Source organism: Pithys albifrons, chromosome 8 (genome assembly GCF_047495875.1).
Source record: "Pithys albifrons albifrons isolate INPA30051 chromosome 8, PitAlb_v1, whole genome shotgun sequence".
Classification (NCBI taxonomy): Eukaryota; Metazoa; Chordata; class Aves; order Passeriformes; family Thamnophilidae; genus Pithys; species Pithys albifrons.
This window is the reverse complement of record NC_092465.1, coordinates 10,447,716-10,459,774: the sequence shown is the minus strand read 5'-3', so window position 1 is coordinate 10,459,774 and position 12,059 is coordinate 10,447,716. Positions and strand designations below refer to the sequence as shown.

At 40.5% G+C, this 12,059-nt stretch overlaps 1 protein-coding gene across 4 annotated transcripts in view; it reads left to right on the top strand.

Moving 5' to 3' along the window:
- The window catches only part of KALRN (kalirin RhoGEF kinase), a 500,698-nt gene that overhangs the window by 317,502 nt on the left and 171,137 nt on the right, over window positions 1-12,059 (top strand). For all 4 annotated transcript variants that reach the window (XM_071561941.1, XM_071561942.1, XM_071561944.1 and 1 more), the window contains 2 exons: window positions 4,830-5,025; window positions 10,691-10,857. In XM_071561941.1, the coding sequence (XP_071418042.1) occupies window positions 4,830-5,025; window positions 10,691-10,857 (363 nt within the window). The remainder of the gene's footprint in view (window positions 1-4,829; window positions 5,026-10,690; window positions 10,858-12,059) is intronic.

Here is a 12,059-nt window from a genome sequence, read left to right as displayed (position 1 = left end):
CCTCAGCCCGTATGTTGGAATATCAGTTCCTATGTGATTCATTTGCCATATAGCATTTATTTTCTATCACTTGATTCCTCATTTCCCCTCTCCACCTCATCCAATTGGCAAACAAAATTTTCTGGTTGGCATTAAACAAGACTTTAGGTATGAAACACTGAATTAAGGCCAAGCAAGGAGCAATGAAGGCTCAGCAGCACCATTTTGAAGAAAATCTCAGCAGCAGCAGCAGAAATAAACATACATAATTAAGGATTCAGTTAAGAAATTTTTTGAGATGTACAGTTGCCTACACAGCAGCTGCTGCAGCTCTGGCAGCTCTTTAACCTAATTCACAAGCAAGCTGCAATGTAGGCATGAGATGCCTGGATTGCTCCTGTTATTACTGCTACTGCTTTTTACCTACGTACCTCTTCTCTATGCCTCTCATTTTGCTTTAGGATTGAAGGTGAGCATGTCCCTCTCCATTTGGTCATTTTTCCTGCTGATGTTGGAACATGATAAATCCAGGAAGCAGCAAATGCAGCAGTATCCCAGCAGTGGGAATTTGGATATATTAAGTTGCTGCTTTAGGAGGATTCCTGCCTCAAGAGTATGTGGTCTAGACTGTGGTCGCTGTGTCTGCATGAAAAACAGACCTGCCTGACCTAGTCTGTATGTCTATGATAGTCATGTGGAGCTAACACAAACCCAGTGTTTGCTCATGTGCTTCCTCAATTTCTCTGATAAGGATATCTCAAGGATCTCACTTAACACTAGATTGGGTTCACTACCAAAATTGCTTCTCCTCCCATTATCACAGCAGCAGGAGCATCTGTTTCTGGTGAAGAAAGGAGGACTGTGCTTTCTAGGCTCATTGCAATCAATACCTTTGTCATGTCTTTCTCATTACTGCTCTGGGGTCATTTGACCTTCCTTTAGTAATAGGGAGCAATTTCTTGGCCCCAAGAAGTACATGACCTGCAAAGAAGGAGCATGGCTCGTTCCAAGGAGTCAGATGAAGTGTGAGTGACAATGAGGCATGTGTGCAGCTTTCCTTGGAACAGTGTGGGAGCCAGGGGATAAGTGCTGCTTGTGCTAGTGTAGACCTGTGCACTGCTCTGTTGCTGCTCTCATGGCCTTTCTGCTTTGGTGCTATTTCTTTCTCAAGCCACAGCAGAAGAGAGCAGAGCTCAGGACTTCTATTATAGCAGGGCTTCTCTTCTCTCATGGCATATGGGGGTTGCTGAGGTCTATTTAAGATCACAAACGCTGGGAAGTAAAGCGAGTAAACATAAGAAGTGTTGTCAGTTCTTCCCACCAAAAATCTAGCAGATCATCAGAGGAAACTCTAATCAGCCATTCTGTGTCAAAAGGGAGTAAAACAAGTTCATGGCCAAGTGAGCCTCATTTATGAGATAATTCCTGACACAGGCCTAGTGCAGTCAGGTCTTAACCACAGCTTGGGAGACAGAACAATTTTTTGTTTGATGTGCTCCAATATCATAGATATCAAGGCCTGATCAACCTGTGAAAGTATCCATTTTTTTAGACCTGAAAAATATACATCTGCAGTTAACAGAGCTGCCTAATTACAGCTTTTTCCTGACAAAAATAAATAATTTTCCCTATGCCCAAGTCAAACCAATAAATTTGGACTCTGGGACCATTTCCAAATGGTTGAGTTTGAAGTACAGAAAATACTGGGATTTTGAGGCATTGGCTGTACAGAAAGAAAAGGAAATGTCTGAATGAGATATGCAAAGCAGCATGGTCTCTGGGATAGGGCACCAGATTGGTATTCAGGAAACCTGTGTTGCTATCACAGCTCTGCTATTGCTTCTTGCCTTAGGGTGCTTTAGATTCCCTTCTAGCCATCTGTTTGTCTGTTACTCAGAGCAATGTACTGAGCCTTCCTGTGCACACACAGCCTGTAAAATCGGTGATGTTCCACCTCTTGCTGTGCCTGATCCCTTACTCTGTTCCCCTAAGCTGGCACATGGGATGATCAGCACTCCTCCAATCAGCTCCTGCTCGAAGGCTACTTCCCTCCTTCCTTCCTTCTACTCTGCACTAGTGGCTGTGCTCTTGGTCCTGGCAGAGCTGGCACTGGGATAACCAAGCCTGCTGGACCTTTCCAACTGTCCAGAGCCACTCAGGTGCAGGCTTAGCCTCTGTTCTCAGTCCTCACAGTGTAACATGGAGCACCACTGGCTGGCATTCCATCCTGCATCGTTTATTGCCTTGTGCCATCACTGCCTGTAGCATCCTCTCCTCTTTATTTGGAACCACAGATTTGATCTGAGGAATGTGGATAAGGGAACAAACCCCCTTTTTGCTCCATTACCCACAAGGGACATGTAAATATTTAGATGCAGCTCTTTCTGTATGTGGGGCCTGGTAGGAACTGGTTACCATCACAAGCACAAGCACCACTGGTTGCCTGGGAGCAGTCCTTCTCCTGATAGTTTGTAGATGCTTCTGTGCTGCAGACATGTCTTGGACACTCAGACCTGAGGGGCAAAAACTAGTGCAGCCAGGAACAGCCATCTCCCCTTGCTCAAATGGTACTGATTGCAGATTTAATGTTAAGAACTGATCAGTGTCCCTTCTACAGCCAACTGGATAAGTTACTGAGAGAAACAGCACCACAGTGGAGAGGCTTGCCTGGGAAGTGCTGGATCTCAGCATACTTGTGGGAACTTTTGTTGCTTCCTTCCTCATCAACTCCCCTGACAGTTCAGCCCTCCAAAAGATTTGCATTTTCCTGGAGTTGATGTCCATAGATCTAAATGGGATGGAGAGATTTTGTATTGTTCATCAACTCACAATTGTAGAATTCTGACTCTCAGAACAAACTAACATAACACATTATTTGATTGTTTTATTGTTTTCTGTTACTGTCACTTATAAATGGTTTTAGATATCTTGAGTGCACACATGGAAGAATGTCACAGGGAATTGGGAAGTACTTTGTGAACCCTTGCAAAATTTCAAATAATTATGTGTTACAGCCTAACAATCAATGCAGTGAATTCAAACAGACAATATTTTTAATAGCTCATGACAAATAAAGTTCTTCTGATTCACTTATGTCACATGATTTTTCCATTAGAAAGAGCAGAAAGGGCTTTGCATTGAAGTTTGTGGTACTGTCATGACTGTAGGAACTTGTGCTCCCTCTAAATTCATTCTGTTGTTTGTAGTTTGAAATGAAGTCAAAATCACCTCAGTTCTGATTACTGTTAGCTGAGCATTTGTCTCTAAGAGTAAATGTATCAAGTAAAACTCTTACCTAGCATCTACTTTGAATGTTTGTCCATAACTGTTCAATCTGCCAGTAAGTCTCCACTGTCCAGGGACTCCAGCTGTGATATGTGAATGAATCTGAGGCTGCCGGAATCAGGAAGAGGGCCAAAGACAGTGCAGAGATAGCTATTATGTAAAGGTAATTGAGTGGAATGGGCAAAGGAACAAGCTCAAGAAAAATGGAAGCCCTTCAGGATATCCATGCTCTGCCTTTCACCCTGCAGTTGAGGTTCCAGTTTCTTGATTAAGTCTGCTGTTCTGCTTCTCTCTCTCTCTCTCTCTCTCATCCCCTCTCAAAAAAAAAAAAGAGAAAAAAAAAAAGAAAAAGGCAAGCACCTAAAACCTGCATTTTTACCTTTTAGTACAAAACTGTACTCCTGTCCATTCTAATGTGATAAATTCTGAGAACTGGTCCACACGGGTTATCTTCCTAAGCCTGTGTTGAAAAATAATTCTGTTTTCTGGAAAGGAAAAATGAATGGAAATTTTTGAGTCTTGGCTACTTAGGAAGTTAAACATCCCACTGCATACAAGCACTGAAGAGCACTTTTAGTGAGAAACAGAGATCTTTTCACTGCATCATAATGTGCACAAGGGGGAATGTAGATACCTAGTTTTAGCTCTCCTGAATCTAGCTGAGGGATTGACCTATTAATCAAAATTGAGTCATTTACGATAATTTTAGATCCTTTCAAAAATTGTATTCTGCAGAGTAGTACTCTATGTGCATGATTTAATTCCCTTTTCCCCCTCCCTCATTCATTGTCACTACCATATTCCCTCTTTTGAGGCTGCAGTAGCAGAATGTAGGTTGAAGTGAGACTGTGATGTTTGGGTGGCTGCTGGATCTTGCTTAAATTTCTACAGGCAAAAATGGAAAAAGACTTTGATACCAGATGGCTGCTTGTGGACTAAGATGTAAACCACAGAAGGTACAATAAATGAACTGCTAAAATCATCAGACTTTTTCACAATTAGGAAGCAGAGAAAGCAATAGAAGGTTTTGCACGTTCCTATGAGTTACTGGCAGGTTACATAGGTCCTGGTTACCGCCAGGTACCATGGTTCTCCTAGCCCTTGACTGTGGTGTTTGTATTCTGCATTACATTTGTGATATGTAGTGTGTTGCAAAATGTTTTTAGAAACATTTGGCCCATTTGGGGATTATGTGGTTACAAGTTGTTTTGCAATTCTGTAAGCATTATTTTTTTTAATTTTAACTGGAATTCGTTCAGAAATATTCTCTCTACAACCCATGCAAATGTAGTGGGTCTTCTCTTCCAGTGCCCATTGGATTGTGTAAAGGAAAAAGAAGGTGTCTGAATTCTTGTTGGATTGATAATCTTTTTGTGGGTCCTCACCTAAGAAAAATGAGAAGTGTGACCATTAAGTGGGCAGGATCTGGAGTGTACTGAGGCCTTTATTTGAAGGTTTCTGCGTCAGAGTCAAAACGTGAAGTACTTTCTGACACAAACACAGTTTGAGAGTAAGATATTTCATTGATCTTGAGTGAATAAGGTGTCTGTCTTCTGCCCATGAAGGTTACAGCAGAGTTAGATGCCTGGAATGAAGATCTGCTGAGGCAAATGAATGATTTCAATACCGAAGACCTCACTCTGGCCGAGCAGCGACTGCAGCGTCACACTGAGCGCAAGCTGGCCATGAACAACATGACCTTTGAAGTCATCCAGCAAGGGCAAGATTTACACCAGTACATCATGGAGGTCCAGGCTTCAGGTGAGCAGAGCAATTTGATCTCTGTTTTATGTGGGGATAAAAATCCACCCCAAAACAAAAACAAGAAAAGAAAAACAGCTCCCTCAAAAAGTGTATGAAGCGAAAATATCTCAATACATATCAAATATATGAGCTTTTAACATAAGTATGAGCAATGCCTGTTTCTTAACACGTAGAACTGTTCCACAAGTTTGGGAAATTCTGTCATTCAGGATTATATATTAAAATCTGCTGGTTTTTTGAGACTGAAACTCCTTGAGGAAGTGAAGCTGACTTTCAAGCTTCATTCAGAAATTTTCACAACTGCAGAATGGAGTTTGTGATTGACTCCAAACTGGATGGAAAGGAGAGGGCAAGACACATTACAGTGGTGGGTCCTTGTCCTTGCACCAGCTCAGAAATAATCACTGCAGACTCATGAGTTACAGATCCTTGCACTCAGGTCTGGATTAAGTCTACTCGTTCTGGGCTCCTAAGCTTGTTGACCTTCCTGCAACTAGACTTTACTGAGAGTCAGACTGACGAAGTGTGCTGCTTTCCTGCTCTGCAGACTTGAGTACCTTTTACCTGTGCCACATTTCAGGGTGCAGACATGCCTGAGGGCAAGAGCGAGAGGAGGGAGGGGAGAAAGAAACTAGTTGTGCAAGAGTCCTCTGGGAAAGAATCCGGATATGAAAGCCTTGAAACCAGTCTTGAAATGGAACTCTTGTTTCCAGACGGTTCTACTTGGAATTATTTTGTATAAAAAGGGAATATGATAAACCATACTGGACTTTTCTGAGTGCACTTGAAAGCTAGAGGTAAAAAATTTGATTTTAAAAAATGCCCTTTGGCATGTGCTTTTAAATGAAAAACTTGATTAATTTTGATAGGGAGTCTGTCTGATACTTTTACTCTCCTCAGCAGTAGGATCCTTCTTCTAATACATCCTATGAATCAGGATTTTTGTATCCTTGAATTTTGCATTTGGAGAAGGAATATCATTATTCAGATTCATCACTGCATAAAGCCCAGAAGTGATTGTTGCTTGTGAAGTGCTTTAACCTTCTTAAGTGTCTGGAAAGAGTGCAAAGCAAGAGCAATTCCTGTTCTTTCCCTCTCAATTTGCACTTCTGAAATAAAAAGGATTTAATGGTTTTATTCTTTGGCAAACATATTACCCCTAGGCACCTACCTTTAAAAAAATCTGGCAGTGTTCAGCCTGATTTGGCAAGCTGCACTCAACAGGCTTAAGCACTGCTACAAGAGTATGTGGGGAACAAGACAATCCGATGCTTTGTGTGAACCGTGTGAGAGCTTCTCTGAAATCTGCCCACACGACACCTGGCCCTGTGCTTCAGCTTCCTTGCTTCCTGAGACAGAAAACTTGTCCTAATACATTGGTTAAGATGCTTGTGCGTTTTTGTTTGTTTTTAATCCTGGAAGAATCATATGAGTAGGAATCCATGGGAGGTAAAAAATATGATCCAAAGCAGAACTAAGTCAGGAGTCTCTGAGACTGCTTTTTAGAAAATAAAAAAAAATAATACTGTGTTTGTTGAGAAGTTAGGAACAACTTCTTTTGGATTGTCGACAAAAGATTAGCAACTAAATGAAGTGATTTTTAAAATGTTTTTGTAAGATTATCTGAGATCACTTTCTATGAAGCCTACCCAATAAAAATCTAGTGCTCCCAAAGGCAAGGAAGCAGAAGCCTCGTGGGGATGTAGAGTAACTGTAGTTAATCAAAGATAATGGCCATGTCTGCCATGCATGGAATGCTAAATGCTGGGAGAATGGCAGAATAAGGGGGAGATGGCACTTGGGAGCCTTCTGTTTCTGACTTCAATAAAGGACAGTTGTACATCATAAAAAAGTAGTTTGAATTTAATCCCTCTTTGTGAATCCTTTATCGTAGTTGTTGAGCGCGTAAGGTAAGGGATGAATGTTCTTAACTGCCAGAGCTGCAAAATGCAGGGGTTCTGGGAAATCAGCTGCTCGTGCTGCTTCCTATTGTACACTGTCACCACTGCTACAATTAAGACTCAGCTGTAGCCATAGAAGATAAAGCCAGAAAAAGTGTGATTTTTCCAGAGCCGTTCTACCTAACCAACCACCCCTAACTGACCAAGTTTCTTCCCTTCCATATAAATCTCTTTGACCTTTATTCTTTTTAACATGTCACACAGGAAACTGGTTCAGTTTTGATCACTCTGTCATTTGGCTTGGAGGTCTTTCAGCTTTCAAGTCTGTCAGATAAAATCACATCCAGGTGTTTCCATGCATGGTGCCGTTTTTGCTCGGAAGTCTTGTGGAGGTAGAAAAAGGGTTTAGACATTTGCCCACAGTTTTTGCATGTCTGATGCAGACTTGGAGCAGTGATTCTTATTAGGCTATGGAGTGTCTGGAAATCCCTGTGAACATTCTCATGCTGGTGCACTAAGTCCAGTGGTTCTGTGATGCACCATATCAGACTCTGTGTGGATATTGAAGACATCTGTGCACATCAGACATCTATGCAAGTCCAGTATTTCCAAAGCTCCATATAGCTCATGATTATGTTCCTGTGATTCCTTTCACTATTCCAGTATGAGTGAGCCTGCTTTGAATTAGCCTGTTTTCACCAGAATTATTATTCTTCAAAGAAATGTTCGCTTTTATTAGGGGATATGTAAGATCTGGAAGCCAGGTTGTGTTTTCTGAAGTTTTTCAGTACTTGCAAGTTGTCTTCGTATCTCAGTAAAATCTGTGTCTTTAAGGAAACATATTTGATTTTGACATCTGACAGTATTGTCAATAAGACTGGACTTTTGAATAAGCCAGCACTTTTTATTTCAATGAACCTGTCTGCTATTATTCCAGTTTGATTGTAGCTCCACTGCTGATAACAAAGCTAAATATGTGGGTAAATAGTCTCAAAAATGGATGTTGATTTTTTTGGGGTGCCTAATTTGGAGTGCTGGTGTTTCCAAAAGTGACAGCTTAAACATTTCTGAGAAAGCCATTTCCCATGGAAAGTTCAGGATAACAGTAGTGATTTAACACTTGGGCCTGAGTTGCAGTGAACACACACTCATATAATTTATTAGCATATGAAATTTAGTCATTCTCATTCTGGGAATTAAAAGTGGTTACACTCTAATAGCTGGTTAATTGATTGCACAAATTTATTTGATTATTAAAGTCCATTTGCATTGTCAGTATCATTGTTGTAATGAGCCCCACAGCTGGGAGTTGCTCATGGATTATAGAGCTCCTTTTTTACATCTTAGAAGCAATTTGTCTAAGTCAAACTTGAAATACTGTAAAGCTGAAGCTGGGGATGTTTATTCAGTCCCTCCCTGATATGGGGAAAATTCAAAGCCCTTTCATTTCCTGGTCATCAATCTAACATGGTTCACCTTCTCTCCCAGTGTTGCATTGCTTAAAAGGGAAGTGGAAACAATTTGTTTGTGATGTCCTTTATAGTTATAACTACAGTTTATATTACAAAGAGGGGAACATAAATGCTATTATCACAAGCTTTTAATATTTCAGCCTAAAGCGGGTTCAAAGGAGTTTCAAAACAGTTTTGTACAGGTCAAAAAGCAATACCTCTTCCATAGACTGAGTTGTATCTCACATTGTGAATGGTTCAGGTGTCACTAATGTATATTTTGTGGGATGCCACTTAGCGTGGCTCAGCACTCTTTTCTGCAGTATTTTTTTAAAAAGCATTTTCAATTCAATATCATTCACTTGACATCTCCTGCACGGTTTGAGATATCAGAAGAAAATGGCAACCGAGTTCAGTTTATCAGAAAGTCTCCTGTGCTTTTCTGGCTGTCAGAACACAATGCGAAGATAATATGTATGGAATTATTCAGGAAATAGGGCTTTCTATTTTCCAAACCAACACTTGAGAAGAGTAAACGTTCTCACCACATGCACTGGCACCATAGAATAAAACTGCATGACATATGACAAGCAAGAAAGGGCAAGTCATCCATCACAGGGAGCGCAGGCTGCCCTTGGATAGCATCCCAGGCAGCTGAGTGGCTGCTGCTGATGAGTTAGCACAATCAGACCAGCTGAGTGCGCACGAAGGAAAACCGCATTTAATATCCAGTAGGTGTAGTGAAGTCAAGCATACAAAAAGCCGTCATGTCCTGAGGATACAGAACCATATGCAGGCTAATTGTAGCAACAATGCCTGGTGTCTGGCAATTGGAAGGAACTTCACTCCCAAGAATAGAAACATATATTAAATTTCCAGTTTTAAATGGGAAGCCAGGGGCCATTCCACTTTATTTGGTAATGAAGGAACTGTTTTGTTTTGGCTGGGAAAGGGAATAAGCCAATCATTTGCATTCCCATGTGCTTTTTCTGATAAAACCAGAAACCAGGGGAAAGGGGGTAGGGTTAGTAATAAGGTCATATTTATTTTGTGCACAGTCCTCTGTAGTTATCATTGTGAGAGAGAATGAAAATTATGAGCCTCTGAGGAGCATAAAGAGGGAGGTAAAGACAATCTTCTAAATGGGTTTTAAAGTGTGTCCAAGTTTGGGGTTTTTTATCAGCTTCTAATTAACACATTTCTTTTAAAATGTATTATTCCATGAAATCAAATGGCTTTAGAGGAAAATGCAGTGTTTTCACAGTATTACTGCAATTAGATTATTTTTATATTAGATTCCTGATCCTTCCTGCATTGAGGCCAATGGCAAAATTCCAGTAGACCTCAATAAGGGAAGAGTTGGGTCTTTATTAATTTATGGTCACAGGGATTACAGTAAGATGGGATGACATCATATTTCCTCCGGGCCAAACTTTCCCAAGAGCACTGGTAATGCACCCAGCAATGCTATTGCATGGGTATAATCAAGAAGGATGATGTGAAGCTCTGCATTGTATTTCTTGTAACCACTACACACAGGGCTTGTAGTGTCATAAGAAAATTCAGGAGGTGGGAAGAACCTCCAGAAGTCCCTATTTCAATTTCCTTATCAAGTCAGGGCCAGCTATGAAATCAGACCAGGTCTTTGAGGGGTTTATCAATTCCATGGAAGAAGGGAATGTGGTACTAAAGCACCTTTTCTCCCTGGTATAAGAGGATTGGATAATTCAGTCTGTGGAATAATTTTGAATTAACTATAGGATGGCTTAAACTAATTCATTTTTAATGATCCTCTGTGCCCAGATGAAGAAAAATTTTGCACTGGGGAGTTCCCTGCACTTTTAGCAGATCTACTCCTGTAGATCTGGTGACTAGAGTTTACTTCCAGTATTTCACTTTTCTGTGTTCTTCCTCATCTCTTTTCTCCTCTAAGCCTTTTTCAGCATATGTTTCTAGAGTATAAGTTAATGAACTACTGCAAGAAAGGCAGTTTTTTTCTGTCCTTTTTATTAATTTGATGTTCATGTAAGTTTCTGAGCATGACTATGGCTATGTCATGTCCTACTGGGCAGATGCTGATGTATGAGATGAGCAGGATCACCAGAGAAACATTACTTTGAATGAAAACACAGGGATGCAGAGTAGGAAACTGGGAAAGCCAAATATGTGTGAGAAAGTTTAGTGAGAAAGAATTACTAAGAGAGTTGCAAATCAATGTGTTAGCTGGCAAAAAGTTTTGAAGTTTACAGTTATGCAAAATTGAAATTTCAAGTAAGTGCAGTGATCTCTCTCTCTGTCTGCGTGTTACAGGTATTGAGCTGATCTGTGAAAAAGACATTGATCTTGCAACACAGGTTCAAGAGCTGCTGGAATTCCTTCATGAGAAACAGCATGAGCTGGAGCTTAATGCTGACCAAACTCACAAGAGGTTAGAGCAGTGCCTACAGCTCCGGCACCTACAGGCTGAAGTCAAGCAGGTGAGAGTTTTTAACCACTCATAAGGAGCTGTGGTTTTCAGCCATTACATACATGCAAACTGCTAAATCAGCTTTTGCCAAGTGACATACCTTTAGATGGACAATCTTAATCCCTTTTAACAGTATTTGATGTGCTGACATGTTACAGAATGGCCCTTTGCAAACCTAACGAGGGACTCTGTTCCCCCAGTGCATATATTTGCCTTCATAAAAATGGGCAACCTGTGCAGGACTGACCACATAAGTTCTCATCTGGAGAACTGCCTCAAACTCCAAGTGTTCTGGGAATATAATGCTTTGATTTGGGACCCAGGCTTAAACTGAGGTGAAGAATTGGCCCAAAGCAAAGAAAACTGAGCTGTGTGGTCCAAGTATGACATTACAGTAGTTTCACCTTTTCATTTATATCTCTACATCTGTTGACCTGCGGGAACCTTTAACATCTTCTGGTGATTTAAAGAATTCTGCCTGTGGTCTTTAGGACTTGTTTGGACATCTCAGTGTTGTTGCATTGCCTTTCTTTCAGATTTCATCCTAGTGTAGGCAGTCGTGTTCTGCCTCCTTGGTTTTCCCTAATATTTAGCTTGGATGCCTCATGTTTCTTTGTTTTCCTTTGCTGCACAGGATGATAACATTACACATCCTGTTTCCTAACCCATAGGTGGCTTCACACTCCAGTTTATGTCTGGATTTCAGTGGAATGGTTTTGGTTTTATTAGGAAAACCAAGAACATCTTTCCAGACACATGAAATATTGAGGTTTCTATTGTACCTATACAATGAGTGGGGGGTGGGAGGGGCATCCAAGTATTGCAAGGTATTCATTGAAAAGATTTGCTTATTTTTCTTGCCATGTATATAAATGTATACTGAATCCTCAGTACATGATCATAAATATTCACTTTTGAAGACACAATAACCAAGGGATACTTTATTGAGTTGCTTCATCATTGTTGGAAAAAAATCCTTCATTCTCAGACAACACTCAACCTAAAATCTGGATCACCAACAGCAGTGCATACATTTTCTTTCAAAGTCTATTTTGATGTGAATATTTCCCTAATATTCACATCAACCCTACCTAAAAGTAGCATAAAATTCTCCTAATTTTTTATTTTTAAACTTTAGTAATTTTGCATTTGTGATGATTAAAGATGAACTCCTCACAAAGTTCTAAAGCTCTGTAAAGTGCTTTGGCTTTG